The 23,953-nt window shown below is 45.5% G+C and overlaps 2 protein-coding genes across 2 annotated transcripts in view; both read right to left on the reverse strand.

Annotated features, from left to right (window-relative positions):
- Positions 1–23,953, reverse strand: part of MCCC2 (methylcrotonyl-CoA carboxylase subunit 2) — a 216,416-nt gene that overhangs the window by 118,106 nt on the left and 74,357 nt on the right. The gene's annotated exons all lie outside the window — the stretch shown is intronic.
- CARTPT (CART prepropeptide) lies at positions 1,870–3,766 on the reverse strand. The gene is made up of 3 exons (XM_080679785.1): positions 3,450–3,766; positions 2,967–3,050; positions 1,870–2,134 (listed from the first exon to the last, which is right to left on the reverse strand). Exons 1-3 carry the CDS (start codon positions 3,606–3,608, stop codon positions 2,027–2,029), a joined length of 351 nt encoding a protein of 116 aa, XP_080535911.1. The 5' UTR covers positions 3,609–3,766; the 3' UTR covers positions 1,870–2,026.

The following is a 23,953-nucleotide window of genomic DNA, read 5'->3' on the forward strand; positions in this document are numbered from 1 at the left end:
TCCAGAATATATATATCTTTTTTTTATTTCAGAGAGGAAGGGAGAGGGAGAGAGAGATAGAAACATCAATGATGAGAGAGAATCATTGATCGGCTGCCTCCTGCATGCCCTTACTGGTGATCAATCCTGCAACCCAGGCATATGCCCTGACTGTGAATCGAACTGTGATCTCCTGGTTCATAGGTTGATGCTCAACCACTGAGCCACACCAGCTGGGCAGCCTTCCAGAATCTACCTATAGTTTCAGCCCTTCTCATTCAAACAGACTCGGTTTTCCTGCAGAAGAGTTCATGGATTAAAACTAAATGCAGGTCACTCTGGCAAATGATGAACAAATCAGATTCTCCCTATAGAATGGCTAAGTGAGAATTAAGCCTAGTCCCAGGGACCTGCTGGAAAGTTGGCAGGGAGGAGATGGCATGTCTCTTACAGCAACCAGAGATTGGGGGCCAGAGGGTAAAACTGAGAACTGGGTTAGATCAATGCTAAAGTGTGGCTGGATTATCAGAGGCAAAGGATTGGAAACAAATGGCAGGAGCGGAGATACACAGACAAAGGGGGACCACCAGCAACCTGGAAAAATGAGAGTGAAGAGTGCCATGTGAGAACAGGTGAAAGAAGAGATGATCTGGACAGATACCCAGGAGAAAGGGATCCAGTGCCACAGTAGGAATCTTTCTCCCTCCCGAGGTCTTCCTGAATGGGTCCCACTTAAACAGCCTTGTTGTTACATAAGATGATAAGCTCCTTGAGGGTGGCAGACTTGACTGATTTCTTCTCTGATATGGTCCTGAAGCCTAGCACAGTGCCTGACACACAGTAGGTGCTCACAATGTTTACTGAGTAATAACTAAAGAAATAAAAGAATGGATACACCTATCTTATCAACCTAGACACTGGGTAAAGAAAAGAAATATTGATAAGCTTTTTTTTTTCAATAAAGCTACATCAATTGTAAGTTTCAATAACAAAGAGTTTACTGAAGAATTCATTGGAGAGCAGGAAAAGAGGTTTCTACTATACACCACCATACTGCAAATAACAGGATAAATGCGCATTAGACGCTTATGTTCTTCCCTAAATTCTTTGTCCAATCATCTTCTCTTTTAGCCCTTCTCCAACACAGCACATGGGCACATACTTTTTCTCTCTTTCTCCCAGTCTTTACTAAGTGCAAAGTAAAAACAAAAAGTTCTCTTTCTTATTTCATATGTAAAAAAAAAAAAAAAATCACTCCTCTGATGATCATGATGTGATTTGAGAGGTTTCACTCCCACAGACCATCTCAGGGCCCTTGCTCTCTACCTCCCTTTGGGGAGGTGTATGAGCCTTTGCTGGGTTAATCCCATCATTCATATTTAAATGACCTATGTAGAAACAACAATGCACTATGAGCAATTTTTTTTTTACTTATTTGTTTTTATTGATTTGAGAGAGAGAGAAGAAAGGATAGGAAGAGAGAGAGAAAAAAAACATTGATTGGCTGCCTCCTGCATGCCCCCTACTGGGGATCAAGCCCCAAAGTAAAGTGGGGCTTGTGCCCTGACTGGGAATCTTACCAGAGACCTCTGGGTGTACTCAACCAACTGAGCCACATCGACCAGGGCAATATGAGCAATTATTAAAAACACTTCATTATGTATAATTTGTACATGCTTCAGCTGGTGATGCTTGGGATGATTTATTTTCCAGGTTGTGCTGTCATCTACCAACATTCACCAAATCTAATTTTCATCCTGCCATGCCACATAGGAAAATACAATTTTCAAAGCAAAGCTCCCCTACTTTACACAAGGATGCACAAGAGTTCGTCAGACAAATGAAACAAAAAAAGAATATTTTTGCACACACATGAACACCATACAAGCATACAAGACATTGTTTTTTTATTTGAAAACATCAGGAAAAGAGCCCCTTCTCCCTCAGAGGGAAATGCAAACGTTGTTGCTAAAGCCCAACTCCACAGATGAAGGCGCGGTTCTTGGGGAAGCAGGGGATCTGGGGACTGATGGAGGGGGCTGACGCCTCATAAGCACTTCAGGAGGAAGGAATTGCAGGAGGTTCCTCGGGGACAGTCGCACAGCTTCCCAATCCTCGCTCCTTTTCGCACGGCGCACTGCTCGCCAGCGTCACACTGCAAGCAACACAATGTGGTAGTGGGACATGCACAAATCCAGGCACCCAAAGGCCACTCTCCCAGTCAACACAGTTTCTGCCTCATGGGAGACACGGATGGACCCTATCACCCTCACAGGAGGTCTAAGTATAGTGAGGCCTAAAATGGAAGAGAGCTTTGTGCTTATAATTTCAGTGAGAGAACATAAAAAGAAATTTAAATTATTGAACCCTTCCTACATTCTCCCACTTTGGGGGGGGGGGGGTAGGGGAGAGGGGGGGAGTTGGATTACATTTCCTGGGTCCTTTAGTTGCTTATCCAGAAGATAAAAAAATCAACCAGACCTTTTTTCTAAGAAATAAACAATAGACCTATGTTTTCTCACAACGCCTGCTCCCTGCTTTCTGCCCCCCTCATCCCAAGGAAGATTTAAGTATGTGTGTGTGTTTGTTCTCCATGGAAGGTGACAAGCTCTGGTTAAGAATTTTTATCCTAGAACTTAGATTTAAAAAAAAAAAACTGACAGGGGTTCGGAAGGCAGGAAAAAAATGGGAGGAACATAAACCAATTCTTCGTGAGGTGAAAAAAGCTCATCTTCAGGAAACACTCCTTTCCACCCAGACACAAGAGCTGGTTCCTGGCATGTACTGTTCGCTCCTCTGAAAGGGCTGGTCTGCCCTTAGAGACCAAAGGCAAGGCTGGCAGTGAAAACAAAGGGGACCTCACGGAATTCTGCAAACCCCTTTCCTGAATTATTTAGCCACATCCTAGGGAGAAGGCGTGTGTAAGAGTCAATGTGGTATATTTCCTCTTGGAAAAACATGGGAAGGAGGTGATTCCAAAGCCTTACCATGGGGACTTGCCCATACTTCTTCTCATAGATCGGAATACGTTTACTCTTGAGCTTCTTCAGGACTTCCTGCAGCGCTTCGATCTGCAACATACCGCCCCCCCCCCCCCCCAGCCCGAAGTTGCCGCCTTGGCTGCGAGCCCAGCCCAGGTGCTCACTTCCAGCCCTATTTTTAAGGATCCCCAGAACCACACACCCTCCACCCTGTGACCCAGAAGACAAAAAGAGTTGCTAGAGGGGTGGAAACTTAGGGAGCGCTGTCCCAGGTACTGACAGCAAGTCCCAGAGCCCTGGAGGGGAGGCTCATGTTGCTCAGAGGAGCGGGGACAAGACTGCTGGGAGGATGACAACGGGAGCCCAAACTTCTCACTCATCTCCCCGCGCCCTGACTCTGGGAACGGGGTGGGGAGGAGGGAAGAGAGGAGGTTCAAAGGAGGGACCGCGCGGCAGGCCAGGGGAGTCTGGGGCATGGGGGATACCGACCAGCTCCTTCTCATGGGAGGCATCCTCCACGGTGGAGAAGATGTCCAGGGCTCGGGGCTGGAGCTCAGCATCCTCCTGGGCACGGGCGCCCAGCAGAGGTAACAGCAACAGCAGGGCAGCACCCAGGAGGGGCAGCAGCTGGAAGCGGGTGCTCTCCATGGTGCTGAAACTCGGCGCTGCTGAGGCACCCGCGCTCCCGTCTTTTATACCGAGCTAGAGCCCAGTGCGGGGGAAGAGGGAGGGGGTAAGGAAGGAAGGGGGTGTGGAGGAGGGTCCAGGTCAACCGTCTGTAGGCAGCGATCCACTGCTGCTTGACGTCAATGCCCGCCGGGCTCCAGGCGCCCCGGAACGAGGCTCTGCGCACAGATGGGCAAGAGCGCGGACACCAGGGACCCTGCGCCCCCAGATGATGTCAGCCCCGCAGTAAGGGATGCTCCCGTGGGAATTGAGCCGAAGTCAAGGGGCGAGAGGTGGGGGGTGGGGAGCACAAGGGGGACAGGACTTGAAAAATGCCTTTGAGGCAAGGCACAGGCAGAAGAATCCCTCCCCATCTCCTAGCAGGGGCGGCAGCAACGCAGTCTACCTCACCAGCCCTGCCTTGACTCGTCCCAGATCCATATGTGGCAGCAAGAAGGGGCGTTGCCTCTAGGCAGGCATGTACACTGAGCACCTTACTAGGCACGCTGTGGGATAGGAGAGGCAAACATAGTACATAAAAGAAAGAAAGAAATTGTAGCCTTCCCCGGGATGGGTTCCACGATTGAATCTGTACGGTAGTAATGAGAAAAGAGGGAAAACAGACTGACCAAGACTGAGGGGTGGTATGGAGAATGCAGGGAGCCAGACTCTGGTTCCAGTCCTGGCTCCGCCACTTGCAAGCTGTGTGGTTTTGGGCAAAATAAAGAACCTCTCTGGGCCTCACTTTTTTGTTTTGTAAAACTGGAGTTTAAAAGATGCACCTCACAAAGTTATCTGGAGGTTGGAATGAAAATCAAGGTATGTAGAAGCCCTGACCCTTAGCACTACCTTTCCCCTTGAATTTGAGGCTGCCCAGGTAAGTGGCTGTGTGCAGTATCTCAGCTTTTCCTTTGAGCAAACCCAACCCTCCTCAGGAGCCCTCCAGCTCACTACCCAGTTCTGATATCCAATGAAGATAATAAAGTAAAGGTGTGGGGGAAAAGTGCAACTTCCTGGTTATGGAAATATCGCCAGCATCAGAAGTCAGTAGTAAGCCAGGTCCTCAGTGACTTGTGAAGATACTGTATTTTAAAAGATTGGGGTCCTTACAGCCTGAATACAAATGAAAGTTCCTGTAGGAGAGGTGATGTTTTCCCACTTAGACCTGGAGGCTTATCCCACCTGCCTGCCCACCTGGCTTCTTTCACCACATCCTCTTTCGCTCAAACTGTTCCTCAGTTCATCCACTCTTCTGCATCCCTATTACTACCACCTCAATCCTGGAAAGCTGCTTGGGCCTTCTTCTTGCCTTCCCCCCGCCCTGCCCCACCCCACTCCCCATTGCCTTCCTCTATTCCATAATTCACCACCAGCCAGCGGTGAAACATGCTGGAGAGGGGTGGAATTGTTTCACAGGCAGTCAATTTCAGAAATAGACTACAGACTACGGCCTCTCTCAACATTTCCTGCAACAACCAAGAGCATTACATTTGCAAAATGGAAATCTTTTTCCCAAATGCAAAGCTTGTGTCACCAAGAAGAAGGGTATTGTTTCCACACTCCTGTCACACACTTTCCCTTCACTGCTTTTCCCTCACACTCTCTATGGTGCAATATGGAAAGCAAACTGGCGCAGGACTGCATCCTAAAAAAAATCTCAGGAAGTTCAAACCTGTCCCTGAGCACCAATCTACAGGCCGTAGACATGAGGGAGTGACTCCTGTGCTGGGCAGTTTGGCTTAGATGGCATCTAAGGTCACTTTTTAAACCGCGATTCTGGGACTCTTACATGTCTCCTTCAGAACTCATCGAAGTGAAGTCTATTTCTTTTGACACAAACTCTAACCTCAGGAGAAACAGAATGCCATCTGGCATGATCCAAACAGGCAGAGCCTGAGGGCAAACATATTTTTTACAGGCAGAGGAATCCTCAACAAGTCTCTCCTTTACTTTTTTAGGGGATCTCTGGCCCTGACATTTCTATACCGCGTGGCAGCATTTTAAGCTGGTTCTGGTTTTAACGACAGATCCATCGTGGTGGGTTGGCTTACCAGCTAAGTCAGGCCCAGCTCCTCCTGCTCTGCAAGCCAGACCTCTGCACTGCCCATCACACTGCCTCTCTAAGCTGCCTGGCAAGGCCTCTGAGATGGATGGGCTAGCAACCGTTCCTTAAGCTCCTCCAACGTCTGCAGGAAGTCCACGGGGACTGTGCTTATTTCTCAGGAAGGTGAGATTAGACTGGACTTTGAGAAGACTGAAACCCACACACGGCAGGCTTGCCCAAGGTTATGTGTCAAGTTTTCCTCTCCTGTTCAACTGGCGGCTGAAAGACAGTTGTTTGGAGACCCAGTTCAACTTGATGAACAGGATGATAGACAAGGGAGGGGATATATTTATATACAGAAGCCTCAAGAGCTTAGGGAAGGCTATCTAGTCTGAAGAGGAGGGCCAGGATGCATGTCTTAAAGCTTTAATGCCATAGAGTCACTGTTTTAGAACGACCTTAGGGAGGTAACTATGGAGATTTTGAGGGTGCTTAAAAAAACAAAACACTTCAACTCCCCTCAGTGCTCCATATTCCCTTCATTTTCACCCTTTTCTATGAAAAAAAATAGCTATTCAATTGTACTCTCTTCTCTTTGGCTCTGCGGCCACCACACCCATTCAGCTGTGCATGTGAGCTATTCCTTCTCTTTTCTGTATATTATGGCAGTCTGTGGCTACCGCTCCCCCTAACCCACTTCACGATGGCAAATGGTGCACTGTGTTACTATTCACCAATATTTAGTGCTGCTCCCTGGAAGAGGAATATACTTTGGGCCACGTTCATCAACTATGTGGCTATGTGACTCACTTTGGCCAGTGAAATACAAGCAAAAGTATGGTGCATTGTTTTCATGGGGAAGGTTTAAAAGCCAGTGCATACTTTGCCCTGCTCTCTTTCCTCTTCCATGGTGATTGGCAATATTCCAGATAGAGGCGGCTGTTATCAGCCTGGGTTATAGAGGGTTCTGGAAGGAAGGAAATGTTGGGCACAGCTATAACCGCCTTCAGTGGACATATAGTGAGAAGGAGGAATAAACTTTTGTGGATCAAACTGCCTTCAGTGGACATATAGTGAGAAGGAGGAATAAACTTTGGGGGTCATTTGTTACTGTAGCACAATTTAGCTCAATAGGACCAAATCAGGTAGATAGACTACCATGTCCATCAACCCATCTCATAGATAGTGTTAGTTACATATTGCTACATGATAAATTACCCCAAAGTTTAGTAGCTTAGAACAACATGTATTTATTACATCACCATTTCTGTGGGTCAGGCATGACTTAGCTAGCCTCGGGTCTCTCACAAGGCTGCAGTCACAAGGCATTGACTGGGGCTGCAGTCATGTCAAGGTTCAACTGAGGCAGGATCCACTTTCAAGACAACTCAGTGGTTTTGGCAAGACCTGGTTTCTCATAAGCTGTTGGACTGAGGCCTCAGTCACTTGCTGGCTCTTGACCAGAGGCCGCCCTTCATCCTTCCAAGTGACCCTCTCCATCTGAGCAAACCTGTGAGAAGAGCCTGAGAGAGAACGCTAACAAAACAGAAGTCACAGTCTCTTCTAACTCATCTCATCATTTTTCCATATTCACTGGGTGCTGTCCACACTCATGGGCAGGAATTACATAAGGGCATGAATGTCAGAATGCAGAGTCCCTGGGAACCATGTTAGAAAATGTCTACTATAGTTATTCTCTCAAAAAAATGTAAATAAAATTAAGTGAACATCATTGTGTAAGAACCTAAGCTTGAGGGTGAGGTAAGAAAGAGAATTGTGGAATTGTATAATTGGGGCCCTGAAACCCAGAAAGGCTTAACAACTTGCCTAGGATACACAGTTAGAAATAAAGCCAGAACTAAAATTCAAATCAACACTATTACTTTTTAAAAAATTTTAATAAATCTTTATTGTTCAGATTATTACAGTTGTTCTTCTTTTTTCCCCCCATAGCTCCCCTCCACCCGGTTCCCACCCCACCCTCTGCCCTTACCTCTCCCCCCACTGTCCTCATCCATAGGTGTATGATTTTTGTCCATTCTCTTCCTGCACCTTCCATTCCCCCTTCCCCCCTGAGAATTGTCAGTCCATTCCCTTTCTATGCCCCTGATTCTATTATATTCACCAGTTTATTCTGTTCATCAGATTTTTTATTCACTTGATTGTTAGATTCACTTGTTGATAGATATGTATTAGTTATTCATAATTTTTATCTTTACCTTTTTCTTCTTCTTCCTCTTCTTAAAGAATACCTTTCAGCATTTCATATAATCCTGGTTTGGTGGTGATGAACTCCTTTAGCTTTTTCTTATCTGTGAAGCTCTTTATCTGCCCTTCAATTCTGAATGATAGCTTTGCTGGGTAGAGTAATCTTGGTTGTAGGTTCTTGCTATTCATCACTTTGAATATTTCTTGCCACTCCAGTCTGGCCTGCATAGTTTCTGTTGAGAAATCAGCTGACAGTCGTATGGGTGCTCCCTTGTAGGTAATTAACTGTTTTTCTCTTGCTGCTTTTAATATTCTCTCTTTGTCTTTTGCTCTTGGCATTTTAATTATAATGTGTCTTGGTGTGGTCCTCTTTGGATTCCTTTTGTTTGGGGTTCTCTGTGCTTCCTGGACTTGTAAAGTCTATTTCTTTCACCAGGTGGGGGAAGTTTTCGGTCATTATTTCTTCAAATAGGTTTTCAGTATCTTGCTCTCCCTCTTCTTCTGGCACCCCCATAATTCTGATGTTGGTACGCTTGAGGTTGTCCCAGAGGCTCCTTAACACTATCTTCAAATTTTTGGATTCTTTTTTCTTTTTGCTTTTCCGGCTGGTGTTTTTTGCTTCTTTGTATTTCAACTCTTTGACTTGATTCTTTCGGTTCTCTAGTCTGCTGTTAGGTCTCTGTATAATATTTTTTTATTTCAGTCAGTGTATGTTTAATTTCTAGTTGGTCCTTTTTCATATCCTCGAGGGTCTCATTAAATTTATCAGCCTTTTCTAGAAAATTCTTGAAAAACCTTATAACCGTGGTTTTGAACTCTATATCCAGTCGTTTGTTTTCCTCCATTTCTTTCGTTTGTGATCTGTTTCTTTGTCTCTGCATTTTCACTGCTTTCCTGAGTTGGTAGAGTAGTTTTGTGTGGTAGGTGTCCTATAGGGCCCAGTGGCTCAGCCTCCCCAGTTACCTGAGGTGGACACTCTTGGTGCACCCCTTTGTGGACTGTGTGCTCAGCCTTGTTGTAGTTAAGTCTTGATTGTTGTTGGTATCACTGGGAGTAATTGACCTCCAGGCCAATTGGCTCTGAGGATCAGCTGTGTCTACACTGGGAACACTTCTGTGCTGGAGACACTCCTATGAGACAAGACTTGCAAAATTGCAAAAGCCTCTGTGCTCAGCTTGGATGGGGTGGAGTTTCAGGGCGGAGCAGACAGCCTTGGTTTCCCATCAGCCCTGCCCTATGAGGCCCCTGGGTCTCAGTGTCCCTCGATATTCGCTACAAGCACCTCTGAGAGAAAGCCGCCCTCGAGTTTCGCCCACTGCCAGACAGTCCAGTTTCTCCCTGAATGAGTCGGGGTTTCCAGAAACTTGCCCGGAACTGGAGTTCAATGCAGTCAGGAGCTTCTGTCTCCCTCCTGCTTTAGAAAGCCAGCTGCGCACTCAGCCTTCCATGCATTCAGCAGCAGTCCTCTCTGCGCGCACTTGCACGTGCGCCTCCAGACCTCTGCCTTCCGCAGCTCCCAAGTCTCAGTGTGCTTTCTTTTTTCCTGACAGTCCAGATTCCCCCCGAATGAGTCTGGTTTCAGGGACTGGAGTTCAGTGCAGTCGGGAGTTTCTTTCTCCCTCCCACTTTAGAAAGCCAGCCGTGCACTCAGCCGCCCGTGCACACAGCTGCCCTTCCTCTCCTCATGCGAGCCTCCATACCTCAGCCTTTTGTAGCTCCTCTGAGTCTCAGTGTGCTTTCCTCTTTTCTTCTAGTTGCAGAATTTCCACTCAGCCAGCTTTCCTGCGGTTCTGGATGGTGTCCGTTTTGTCTTTTAGTTGTAGTTTTGATATTGTTGTGCAAGGCAGCAGTTTAGGTGTTTACCTATGCCACCATCTTGGTTTCTCACACACTGCTTCTTGAGGGAGTCCAGGATACCTCGGTCTTTGAAGTTCTGGTACAGCTTTTTGCATAGTTCGTCTTGACTCAACACGTCATATTTGGGGGGTATGGTGAGCGAATCCGGAGGGTAGAGACATGGAGCAAGGACGCTGTGAAACCAGCGGCCCTGGAAGCCGAGGCACCACCAGCACTATTTCTACTAGACAGAAATCAGTGAAACATTAAATAGCAATATAAGACAAACTGCATTCAGCAGAAATAGAAGCTAGACCATCCATTGCTAATTGAATAGTCAAACAAATCATCCAGACAATGAATGAATTAAGCAGAGAAGAAAAGCTCTTTAGGGAGAGGCAATCAAAAAGGTAGGCCATGTTATGAGCTAGTCTTTCAAGGGTGGACTTGTTTCAGCAGAGAAGGGAAAGTCTTGTTGGCAGGGGGCTGGCCAAGATGAGGCTTCCGCACCCCCCACCTCCCCCCAGGCAGCACATGGGAATGTGGCTCTCCTCTCCTCAATCTCAATTCATCAGGTGACATTTTCCAAACTAGCTATCTCTAGCACATTGTGAATCAAAGGTGAGGCCAAATAAAGAGACCTTTCAATTTACCTTTAGGGACGTGTTTCCCAGCATGGTGTGAAAGTATCAGAATCAACTGGAAATTTCTGCTCACCAAATTACATATGTTTATACTCCACCCCCAGAATCTGGGGGACCAAAATCTCTGTGGAGGAGGGCAGTCTAGTGCAAGTCATTGGAAAAAGTTGTCCCAAGGGACTCGAATATAACCTGACCGATATAAGCCCCTGGTTGAGGAGCACTGCTTAGGAGATCTTTGCATCATCTAGTGTGGTGTCCGGGAACACACTTTGTCCTATAAGATCACCGAGGCCAAATACTTTCAGGATCTAATACCCTTCCCTCCTAAAACATAAACAGCTCGATAGCTGACCCAGAATGGATGGATGAAGTCAAGTCACTTTTGTTCAGTGGGCATCTCCATTGTCCCTTCTTTTAAGAAGCCATGAATACACCCCATGGGACTTTTCAAGAGTGCCCAACATGCAGATATAAGTCCCAAAAGTAGTAAAAAAGTAATTAAACCTTGATGAAAGACTTATTTATATCCACCTTGAGCAGAAATTGTGTTTTCACTTCTGTCGGTGATAAAACTGGTCATTTAAGTAACTGGATTCAGGCCCCCAGACAGGTGGGAAGTTGGACCCAGATCCTTTGAAAACATAGTGTTTTCTTATTTACATTGTCCTTCCTTTTCATGTTATCACCTGAATCATTTTTTTAAATGGAGAACGAGAGAGAGAAAAAAATAAAACTTGAATTCTAAAATAATTTTTAAATATTATAAAAGATATTCCCTAATGGTCAAGATCTTCCTTGCTCCTTGAAAAACCAAGTCATTTTCTATTGAAAGCTGCAAAAGTGTCAGGTTGAGTCTCCGAGTGCAAGCTCTGACTTTCCAAATGTGAAATGGAACTCTGTGTTATGACAGAGACCTTAAGTTTTGGACTGAGATCCACCTAGATGACCTATCTGAGATCTCCCGGGTAGACTGGGGAGGCCCTTGAGGACCTTCACCCTGTGCCAACACAAACCCACCACACCTGCCTGATGACAAGAGACCCTGAGGAGCCACAGCTATGAACATTTATAATGCTTTTGCCCAGATGCAAATGTCATTTTCTGCCATTTGCACTCGTGAACAGGATAGCCCTGGATGAAGATATGGCCTTTGTCCAGCGCCCTGCAGGGGATTGGAATGGACTATAACTATAGCTGTGCCTCCAGCAATCATCGGACACCCACAGAGACCAAGCTCTCCCAGTGTTTGCTAAAGAAATTTCTCCTCAGGATATGAAAAAGACTTCACAGAGACCTGTCAAGTGAGTTTTATTATTATGTTTTATTTCTGAAGCAAGGATGCCCATAGGAGCAAGCAGCTTCCAAATGTTACTACCTCTTTCTTAGTATTTGCCATAAGATAGTATTGATGTTCAAGCATTTCAAAGGAGAACTTTGAAATAATTATTTGCTCCTTTTCTTGTCTATTCTCTTTCTCCAGAATTCTGTAAAAACACATCTTTGTCTCTAGAGGTGTGGCTATAAAAGTCATAGGACCCAGTTACACATGAGCATCTAAAGCCTGGAGAAGCCTCCGAGGGTCAGGGTCACCCATTTGTTTATGGGAATATTCCTGTGTCTCCCGGCAACCACAGTCTTATTGAATGTCAATTAAAGGTACATGAGTATAAATGAGAACTGTTCCCCCCCTGATGGGGGCCAATGTTTACCAGGTCATGCAAGAAAGCTCTGTACACTCTCTCTTTCCTGAATTTCCTAGATTATTCCAGAGAGAAAGAGATACCCAGTTCATCTGAGGTCCCAGTGTAGGAAACAATATGGGTGGGAACCAAGGCTGCTGCCTTGTGCACCTTCAAAGAGTTTCATTTTAAATCAGTTGTCAACATTTTAAAAATGGGGAAGTTTCATGTACAAATCCAAATTTCCATCTCCTATGGGAAAACCAGAATTTCTACTACTGCCTGTTGCCTCATATCTGGCCCTCTTTGTGCCTTCCTTTGTTCACTGGCCCCCACGCATGTCTGAGTCTGCAACCCCTAGGCTAGAACAAAGCTAACAAAGCCAAATGCCCCGTTCAGTGCCGGCACCACAGGGCCATGATGATTATTGAGAGAGATACTTCTGGCTTCTACCTGGGAGCTTTTCAACAACCCTTGCTGGGCACCACCCTAGGCCATTTGAATCCGGATCTGTGAGGTGGATATTGTTTGAAAAGCTCCCTAGGTCCTTCTAATCTGCAGCCAATTTAGGAACCTCTGCTTAGAGTTTGCCCATAATTAGCACCCCAGCCTTGTGGCTCTGTGTCAGAGATGTGCTTACCTAGCATTAGTTTCCCCTATTGTACTTCCTAGTCACTGCCTCACAACTTTTCAAATCCTCTTTTCTTTGTTACAAAGGGCACATAAGGCCCAACTGGGGTGGCTCAATGGTTGAGCGTTGACCTATGAACCAAGACGTCATGGTTCGATTCCTGGTCAGGGCACATGCCTGGGTTGCCGGCTCAATTCCCAGTGTGGGGTGTGCAGGAGGCAGCCAATCAATGATTCTCTCTCATCATTGATGTTTCTATCTCTCCCTCTTCCTTCCTTTCTGAAGTCAATAAAAATTCAAAAAAGAAAAGTTTAATATAAAAAAAAGGATATCAGGCCCCAAATCTAACTGCTTTTTTGAGTTCCACTTCTTTTCTATGAACTCCATCCATATAAATATTGTAAAAATTGTGTGCCTTTTCTCCTGTTAATGTGTCTAATGTCAATCAAATTCGCTAGCCACAGCTCACTGAGCCTAAAAGGGTAGAGGAAAACTGTTTCCTCTCCTTCGAAGCAGACGTTTTTTGGGAGAGTATACTTAACACTCCAAACCTAAAGACCTGCACACCTTTCTTGGAAAGTTCATTATAGTTTATCTACTTAGCAACAATTATTGAACCTTTTTGCATGCAGAGCTGCTGATGATAATAATGAACACTGTTTGCCCTTAAGCACTGGCTAGGCTGTTGGGGGTGACATGAGGGGACATCAAACAATTAGCACAGTGTGAGATGAGCTGTTAAAGAGGAAAACCCAGAATACTCCACAATGGAACTCTTCTGGCCCCTTCAAATCCCATTCTCGAAAATAGCAGCCACAGTGATCTTTTTCAACATAAATTGAGTCTTGCCCCCCTGCTTAGATACCATGAAGGCTTACTTCTGCTCTTAGATAAACTGCTAACTCCTTTCATGGCCTACACGATTCAGGGGAATCTGGTCCTTGCCGCCCTGTCCACCTTCATTCACTTGTTTTTCGAGCATCTACTAGGCAGTAGCCTCCATTCATCTCGTGTCATGCCATTCTCTCGACCCCCACCTACTCCTGGATGGTTTGGTCTCATCCTTTAGGTCTTTTGCTCTAATGTCACCTCAAAGAGTCCTCCAGCCACTCAAAACAGCCTTCATTTATTTTTTGAATCACGGAACTCCATTTCTGCAGAGCACTTATCACTATTTATAATTGATTAACTTGTTTCTTTGTTAAATGTTTACCTTCCCCCTTAGACTGTAAACTCAGTGAGGGGAAGGGTCTGGTCTGAGTGGAACGGTGCCAGGCACAGTGTCCAGGGAATAAACAGTACTGCACAAAGAAGTGAGCAAAAGGTCAGCCTTCCACTTCCCCCACCTTACTCCCTCCCCTGACATGCGGCTGGCACAGATGCAGCCAGCCACCCTCCACCTGATCACATTCTGTCAGGAGCAGATGCTCCCACAGAAGCCTGGCGTGTCCAGCAATATCTCAGACCCCTTTGCAGCTGCATTCCTGGTTTCCCTCCATCCTCGGGAAAGCTTTTGGAAAGCCAATTAGGTGGAAATAGAAGCCTATTCCTCCCCTCCCTCCTCATCCCATCTCCCATGCTGGCAATCGCTCTCTCTCTCTCTCTCTCTCTCTCTCTCTCTCTCTCTCTCTCTCTCTCACACACACACACACACACACACACACACACACACACACACACTGCATCTCCTATAAGGTGCAATTTTGGCTTTATTCTAAGATCTTAAACTACTGGTACCTCACTCCCAAGTTGTTTCCCAAGAGAGTTTATGCTGGGCCTCTGGTCTGGGGCTCCTGTCGAAACCCACACATCAGGCCTGGGGACGGTCTTGAGGTTGCCACCCAAGACACCAAGTGTGACCATGGTCCCAACAATGCCAGTGAGTGTGCACCACTGGGTGACACCGTACATGACCAGCACTGGACTTGCAATGCCACACAGCACTCACTTCATCATCAGATCCACAAAACACAGAGCTGATGCCTTCAGAACGAAATAGCTAAGATCTCTTTTCTAGGGGTCAGACAGATTGAGCTAAAATGGGTGTTGATAATACTCACTGATTGCATCTCAAAGACCGTTTCCCTGAACTAAGCCTGGGTCTTGCTGTCAGAGAGCTTATCCTTTATAGCTGTATCCACTGAGGAAATTTTAGTCCTAAAATATACACTGAGTGGCCAGATTATTGTGATCTCTGAATGCATAATAATCTGGCCACTCAGTGTATATATATATTAGAGGCCCAGTGCATGAATTCGTGCATGGGTGGGGTCCAGCCAGCCTGGCCAGGGGGAGGGGACATGGGCAGTTGGCTGGCCTGCCTGCTGGTCGAACTCCTGGTTGAGGGAACAATTTGCATATTAGCCTTTTATTATATTGAATATACACTGAGTGGCCAGATTATTATGCGTTCAGAGATCATAATAATCTGGCCACTCAGTGTATAGCATTAGAGACATGGGGGAGCTCGGCTGGTGTTGCTCAGTGGTTGAGTGTCGACCTTTGAACCAGGAAGTCACAGTTCAATTCCTGGTCAGGGTACATGCCCAGGTTGCAGGCTCAATACCCAGTAGGGGGCTTGCAAGAGGCAGCCCATCGATAATTCTCTCACCACTGATGCTTCTATCTTTCTCTCCCTCTCCCTTCCTCTCTGAAATCAATAAAAATATATTTGTAAAAAAAGAAATGGGGGAAACCTTGACAATCGTATAGTGAAGAGGTATGGAGAATAATAATCTGTTGAATTCCTAGGCTAGCTTAGAGCTTCTTACTGAACAGCAGCCACGAAGAGAAAATGCATTAGTGCTCCTGGGGGAAGCACTCGATAGATCTGACATCAGAACCCACCATGTATGCCAGTAGCAGATGCTAGTGGAGCCTGTACTCTGGGTCAGGCACCGAGCAAAGCACATTTAAGCTGAGAGTCACAAATTATTCTTCCATTTTCACATGTGGAAATTAAGGGTCAGAGAGGTTACGTTGTCTGAGCAATTTGGCACAGGACTCCATCCGTTCTTTCTGCAACCATCTCAGTGCTTTTGAGCTAGGGGGTCAGCGAGGGGAGAAAACCAGCTTGAAATCCACCACCCACTGCTGTGTTGTCCTCCCCCAGCCCATCTAAGTTGCCTCATCACAAGCCACCAGAGGCAGAAAGCTCTTAAGCCTGACTTTTCGAAATAGGACCTGCAGAAGCAACAAGGAGAGCAAAGGGCAGGAGGGCAAAAGCCTCAGGACCCTGCCCTGCCACCCACTCACACTACCCCATCACCTACCTCCAGGGCCTCTCACCACACAGGACCACAGATGATGAATGCTGTGGCTTTAAAATATTAACAGTACTCAGCATTAGTCACCACGTTTTACTGAACCTGGAAACAATGCACTTTTTTAAAGCTGTTCTCATTCAAAGCTCTATAGACAGAGCTGAATCTAATGGATGCCCTTTATTTTTTTTATTTTTTTTTTTAAATAAATCTTTATTCAGATTATTACAATTATTTCTCCTTTTTTCCCCCATAGCTCCCCTCCAGCCATTTCCCACCCCACCTTCTGCCCTTATCTACCCCCCACTGTCCTCATCCATAGGTGTATGATTTTTGTCCAGTCTCTTCATGAACCCCCCCATACCCCTTTCCCCCTGAGAATTATCAGTCCACTCCCCTTCTATGCCCCCGATTCTACTGTATTCACCAGATTATTCTGTTCCTCAGGTTTTTAATTCACTTGATTTTTAGGTTCACTTGTTGATAGATATGTATTTGTTGTTCACAATTTTTATCTTTCCTTTTTTCTTCTTCCTCTTCTTTAAGAATACCTTTCAGCATTTCATATAATACTGGTTTGGTGGTGATGAACTCCTTTAGCTTTTTCTTGTCTGTGAAACTCTTTATCTGCCCTTCAATTCTGAATGATAGCTTTGCTGGGTAGAGTAATCTTGGTTGTAGGTTCTTGCTATTCATCACATTGAAAATTTCTTGCCACTCCCGTCTGGCCTGCATAGTTTCTGTTGAAAAGTCAGCTGACAGTCGTATGGGTGCTCCCTTGTAGGTAACTAACTGTTTTTCTCTTGCTGCTTTTAATATTCTCTCTTTGTCTTTTGCTCTTGGCATTTTAATTATGATGTGTCTTGGTGTAGTCCTCTTTGGATTCCTTTTGTTTGGGGTTCTGTGGGCTTCCTGGACTTGTAAGTCCATTTCTTTCACCAGGTGGGGGAAGTTTTCGGTCATTATTTCTTCAAATAGGTTTTCAGTATTTTGCTCTCTCTCTTCTTCTGGCACCCCCATAATTCTGATGTTGGTATGCTTGAAGTTGTCCCAGAGTCTTCTTACATTATCTTCAACTTTTTGGATTTTTTTTTTTGCTTTTTGCTTTTTTGGTTGAGTGTTTTTTGCTTCTTTGTATTTCAATTCTTTGACTTGATTTTTGTGTTCTTCTTGTCTGTTTTTGGGTCTCTGTATAATATTTTTTATTTCAGTCAGTGTATGTTTAATTTCTAGTTGGTCCTTTTTCATCTCTTCGAGGGTCTCGTTATATTTATCGGCCTTTTCTAGGATATTCTTAAAAAGCCTTATAACCGTGGTTTTGAATTCTATATCCAGTCGTTTGTTTTCCTCCATTTCTTTCGTTTGTGATCTGATTCTTAGACGCCGCATTTTCACTGCTTCCCTGAGTTGGTAGATTTGTGTGCTAGGTTTCCAATACGGCCCAGTGGGTCTGCCTCCCCAGTTAACCTGAGGTGGACACTCTTGGTTCACACCTTTGTGGACTGTGTGTACAGCCTTGTTGTAATTAAGTCTTTATTGTTGTTGGTATCACTGGGAAGAATTGACCTCCAGGCCAGTTGGCTGTAAGGATCAGCTGTGTCTATGCTGGGAGAAGTCCGGTGCTGGAGACAGCCTTATAGGATTAGACTTGCCAAATTGCAATAGCCTCTGTGCTCAGCTTGGATGGGGTGGAGTCTCAGTCTTGGCTTCCCATCAGCCTTGCCCTTGCTAGCACGTGTGTGCCTTCAGTCCTCTGCCTTCCCGGCTCCCGATTCTCCGCCCGAGAGTCCAGACTCCCCCCACAAGAGCGTGGGTCTCCGGGGGCTCGCCTGGAACTGGGGTTCACTGCAGTCAGAACTGGGGCTCACTTCAGTCAGAACTGGTGTTCAGTGCCGTCAGAAGCCTCTGACTCCCTTCTGTTAGGGAAAGCCTGTGGCAGCCCCCGCAGCCTTTGTGCGCACTGGCGCGAGCGGACTTTCAGTCTTCCGCCTTCCCCGGCTCCCGAGTCTCCGCCCGAGAGTCCAGACTCCCCCCACAAGAGCGTGGGTCTCCAGGGGCTCGCCTGGAACTGGGGTTCACTGCAGTCAGAACTGGGGCTCACTTCAGTCAGAACTGGTGTTCGGTGCCGTCAGGAGCCTCTCACTCCCTTCCGCTAGGGAAAGCCTGTGGCAGCCCCCGCAGCCTTTGTGCGCACTGGCGCGAGCGGACTTTCAGTCTTCCGCCTCCCCCGGCTCCCGAGTCTCCGCCCGAGAGTCCAGACTCCCCCCACAAGAGCGTGGGTCTCCGGGGGCTCGCCTGGAACTGGGGTTCACTGCAGTCAGAACTGGGGCTCACTTCAGTCAGAACTGGGGTTCAGTGCCGTCAGGAGCCTCTCACTCCCTTCTGCTAGGGAAAGCCTGTGGCAGCCCCCGCAGCCTTTGTGCGCACTGGCGCGAGCGGACTTTCAGTCTTCCGCCTTCCCCGGCTCCCGAGTCTCCGCCCAAGAGTCCAGACTCCCCCCACAAGAGCGTGGGTCTCCGGGGGCTCGCCTGGAACTGGGGTTCACTGCAGTCAGAACTGGGGCTCACTTCAGTCAGAACTGGTGTTCAGTGCCGTCAGGAGCCTCTGACTCCCTTCTGCTAGGGAAAGCCTGTGGCAGCCCCCGCAGCCTTTGTGCGCACTGGCGCGAACGGACTTTCAGTCTTCCGCCTTCCCCGGCTCCCGAGTCTCCGCCCGAGAGTCCAGACTCCCCCCACAAGAGCGTGGGTCTCCAGGGGCTCGCCTGGAACTGGGGTTCACTGCAGTCAGAACTGGGGCTCACTTCAGTCAGAACTGGTGTTCGGTGCCGTCAGGAGCCTCTCACTCCCTTCCGCTAGGGAAAGCCTGTGGCAGCCCCCGCAGCCTTTGTGCGCACTGGCGCGAGCGGACTTTCAGTCTTCCGCCTTCCCCGGCTCCCGAGTCTCCGCCCGAGAGTCCAGACTCCCCCCACAAGAGCGTGGGTCCCCGGGGGCTCGCCTGGAACTGGGGTTCACTGCAGTCAGAACTGGGGTTCAATGCGGTCGGGGGCTCCCTTCCCCCTTCCACCAGAGAAAGCCAGCCAGGCACTCCGCCGCCCTTCCTCTCTGCGCGCACAAAGACCCTTTGCCGTACCTCCAATTCTCTGTGAGCTTTTCTCCTTCCTTCTAGTTGTAGAATTTTCACTCAGTCAGCTTTCCTGCGGTTCTGGATGGTGTCCGTTCTGTCTTTTAGTTGTAGTTTTGAAATTGTTGTGCGAGGCAGCAGTTTAGGTGTTTACCTATGCCGCCATCTTGGTTTCCTCTAATGGATGCCCTTTAAATATAACCTAGCATAAGTTTCTTTCCCAATATAATAGTGATGATAAATTGCTACTTTTTACTGAATATCTACTAAATGTCAGGTGCTTTACCTAGGTTTTTTTTAAATAGCTGTATTAGGAATAATGTGCACTGAACTAATGTTTTAATAGCTATTAACTTGATAGTTATTAACAGTATCTTAACAGTGTGAATACATTATTAAAGTATTTTATTTATTCATTTTAAATCATTTGCAAAATTAATATTTTCATTCTTTCAGACTTTTATAGCAATTACAGTTTACAACAGTAGCCCTATAAAGATGAATTCAATGTTTATCCCATATTTTGGCAAAAGAAAAAACTGAAGCCCAGGGAGGGAAAGTAATTTTCCCAAAGTCACACAGCAAATGGTAGCAGAGTTGAGATTAGAACCCTAGAAGAACCCCTTATTTCAGAGCTCAAACTGTGCTCTGCTGCTTCAAATGCTTAATTATCTCAATGGCTTGAGAGGGCAAATGGTAATTACATACTAGTAAAATGAGTAATTGTTTTTAAAAAGTGGGTAGCAGATTCAGGCAAGAATCTATTCTATCACAGTCAGAATCACATGCAATTTGTAGAAACACAGTGCTGAGATCAAAATAAACGATAAGTGCTTAATGTTAGACATTATACAGCTTTTAATTTTTAAGTAAATAAAAACTTAGAAACATCGACAACACTTATAAGCATTCTTAACTGTATTTGTTAGGTTGCCATTTATAGATCAACAGGCTTGTAATCTATTCACTGGATGTTTATGCAGTCAGTGGATGATCAGGTAAAACCCACGTGTAGATGATTCTTGGGGAAACATACCTAAATAGAGGTGTGTGTGTGTGTGTGTGTGTGTAAAACAAACATCAGCCTCGAAGGTTTTCTGATGGGAAATAGGACACTCCGGTAGAATAGTTAGACGAGGGGTAGAGGTAGGATTTGAAATAGATGTGATCCACCGCCCACAGGCCTTCTACTCACTGCACTGTCTTTCTTAAAGAATAGGATGAGAAGGGAGTTCCGTTCTGCTTCCCTACAAAACCTTGAATTTATGCTAAAAGCTATTAGTTAAGAGAGGATACTCATAAAGAATAATTTATCTGTCATTCTTTGAGCTATTAGTTTTCTATCTTTCATACACTTTGTATCCCTAAGGTTTTTCAAAAATCCTATTTGTTATCATTAAAAGGACTGATTAGTTTTAGTGTGAAATTCTGTGAAGTAAGTTTGCTCTAAGCTTGGAATTCGCGTTTTGCAGTATTTCTTTTTAGTGTACCATAGACTTCATTGTTTCTTTCTCCCTTTTTTCAGAATGGTTTATTTTAAACCAACATGTATAGCAATAGAAACAAGGAGTTTTGTGGGAAACATATCTGTGGATATCGTTATTAATTTATTGTCTATTGCTAGTCATTAAAGTCATGAACCTTATCACAGGAGGATTCTGGATAAGACACTCTACCAAGCAGGCAGGGGAGAGATGGGAGTGAGGAGGACAATGGTTACACTTCATCCCACTGGGCACAAAGACAGAACAAATGCCTGTAAGCTGTGTTCCTTCCTTACAATGCTCTATTTAAAAGTACAGTTTGTTTTTCTTTGCCTTTAACCACATTTTGAGGCAAAATGCCTCAGTTGGCTGGCTCACCCTGAGGTCATTCAAGATAACCTCCTTGATAATGTCGGGCACATACAGAAAAGAATAATGGCTGTAAGGTTAGCGACTCAGGCTGCTCCTAACCAGAACTGACCTGCAGTCTGGCTAGTCCAGCCCCCGACTTATTCCAAGGAGTGGGGCCTGCTTGGAGGGAAGGCCTGCTCTAGTCTCTGTTGTCTATGCGTGCCTCTCTCAGACTACTTCACAGACTTGGAGTAAGGTTGGGACTAGGGGCAGGAACGAGCCAAGGAATGCCCTGGATTTTCACAGGCTGGGGCTACTGAAGCGCTCTATTGTGTCCCAAGGGACCATAATGGTGGGGCATTTCTGCCACGTGCTGAGCCTTCTCCACACTAGCTGTTCTATGGGGTAAGTGCTATCGCTTGCACCCTTGCCCAGAGGAGGAAAAGGGGACGCAGGCTGGGACTACAAAGCCAGGTGTCCTGGCTCCAGAGCCCACTATACCAAGGACACAATTCTGCCAGCAGAGCACCCCAGCACCCCTGCAGGTGTCTGGGTGCCTTGGGGAGAATAATGGGGAGTAAGAAGGCAGGAGACTGAAGGCCACGGGGAAAGCCTGACAATCTGTACCATGACCTCTACCCTCTGGGTCTCCAGAGGTGAACATAAATTCCAGGCAACCTTCAGGGCTGCAATCTGGGTCCTCAGAGGCATGAAGACAGGAGATGAATTTTCATATTTCTTTGGGGGCCTACTGAGAGCACAGGTCTACCTGAGGAAGACTGCAGTCTATCCCTGGAAAGGACTCTACAGGAGAGCACATCCTCTGTCGCCGGCACTGGACTTGCTTCCATCAACCCAGGACGTTCTGCTGTAGCCCAGCCCCCGACCAGTGAGGTCCCCTTTTCTTTTCTCCTGTCTGCCCCTTCCTTTCTCCTCTACAATGCTTCCCTAATTTAACAATCTGAAATATTCTACCACTTGTCTAAAATGTAGAGGAGCTCCTTGAAATACAGACAATTAAATAGTTCTTGGCTCAATAATGAAACTTGCTATGTCAGATTGAAAGAGAAAAAATCTTTCAAAACCTCTTGTCCCCACAAATCACTACTCTTTCAAGGCTGCAAATGTCTGCAATTAAATGTTGATTGAATAAATAAAATTTTCAATTTTTTCCTAATAATCCCTAATTCTTTGAGCAATAAAACTGTTCATGTTGACAACATCCCTGTAAATCTTTTTTATTTTTTCCTGTTGGTCTCTCCTGCATCACATTCAGCTAAGTGTTCCACATGGATCCATTTATGGAGTGAGGAGACTTTTAAGGTCCCCCCTGCCAAAGGCCCCTCTGGATGATGACTGTCTCTCAAAGGCAATGCTCATCTCTGGGGAATTTTTCCATTAGTCATGGGTTATGACCCATGACTAATGGAAAAATTTTTATGTTTTAAAATTTAAAAATTTTCAAAAAAATTAAGTCTCAAAATTTATAAAGTTTGTCTCTACATATTACTCTCTCACAGACTCTTTGGCAGTAAGCAGGCCTAGATTCAATTCCAACCCAGCAGTTCTATTCTCCCACATGTGTACAGCAAGCGATTACATGGATAAATATTACAGCATTGTTTTTAACAGAGAAACATAGGACACAAACTCAATGTCCATCCCTAAGGAAATACATTGACATGATATAATATACAAGAGTTAAAAGAAGGGATTTAGATCATCACAATAGCTCACTTTTATTAAGTGCTTACAGTGGAATAACTGGACAAATTTCTGTTCTATAAGCTAAAAATTTCAAGTCTACCCCTGTGCAACAATGTTGGTAATGCTTGCTTGAGAGCCAAGAGGGATGCAGTGGAAATCTATGTCAGGAAAAGAAATAAACAAGTCAACATCTTTGTCTCAGAGATGCACATCCAGGGGCATCTTTAATAACAGCAACAGCACGAATGGCAGTTACTGAGCACTTCCTGTGTCGGGCACTGTTCTAAGTGCTTTACATGTTTCAACACAATTGATGCTCCTGACAACCCAATAAAGTAAAAACTATTAGAAACCACATTTCACAGATAAAGAAATTAGGACACAGAAAAGATGGGAAATTTGCCAAGGTCATACAACCAGCAATGGCAGGACTGGAATTCAACACAAGCAGTCTGACTCCAAGTCCTGTGATGCTAACCACGTTGCTGTCTGTTTCTCTACTGGAATCAAAATAGATAGATGTCCAGACAAAATGTGAATTGAGTGGGGGGAAGGAGGATGCAGAATTTTATGTAAGATATCATTTATGGAAACTTTGTAAGCCTATAATAAAAGCGTAATATGCTAATTAGACCAGATGTCCTTCCGGATGTCCTTCCGTACTTCCAGATGAAGCCAGGGCTGCAAGGGAAGCCCAGGTCCCAGGTGCCTGCCGGGGAAGGAAGGCCTACTCTTGCACAAATTTCGTGCATCAGGCCTCTAGTATTATAATAATACCATGTATTAGCTACTAATATATAAATGTATTTTGTGTGTTTGTTTACAATTCCATTTTTTAAATATATTACATGGTTTAATGGCTTGAGAAATACAAACAGAAACCAGTGGTAATTTTCACCCCCAGGTATTTTTCTTCTAAAAAATATACAAAGCCAAGATGGTGAATTCATTTTTAAGTGTTGAAAGAAGCTACACCCAGCTCCCACGAATGGTTCCATAGGGAAAGAGCAGGAAACCGACATGGGGAGGGAGAGATGAGAAAAGACTGAATATCCCTAACACTGCCCTTTTAGTTTTCCCTATAATCTTACAAAATGTGCCCATTTCCCCCCTATCATTTTATATGCACAGCCCAGAATCTAGAAACATGCTTTATTTTTAATCTTATCAATTAACATTTGCATTATTAGGAGAGAGTTTAAATGGAATTTACTTTTTTTCCATTGAAGAGAGAGAAAAATAGAGGAAGAGAGAGAGACAGAGAGAGAGAGAGAGAGAGAGAGAGAGAGAGAGAGAGAGAGAGAGATTTGTTGTTCCACTAATATATTCATTGGTTGACTCTTGTGTGTGCCCTGATCGG

The sequence above is a fragment of the Plecotus auritus genome (genome assembly GCF_963455305.1).
Source record: "Plecotus auritus genome assembly, chromosome: 7".
Taxonomy (NCBI): domain Eukaryota; kingdom Metazoa; phylum Chordata; class Mammalia; order Chiroptera; family Vespertilionidae; genus Plecotus; species Plecotus auritus.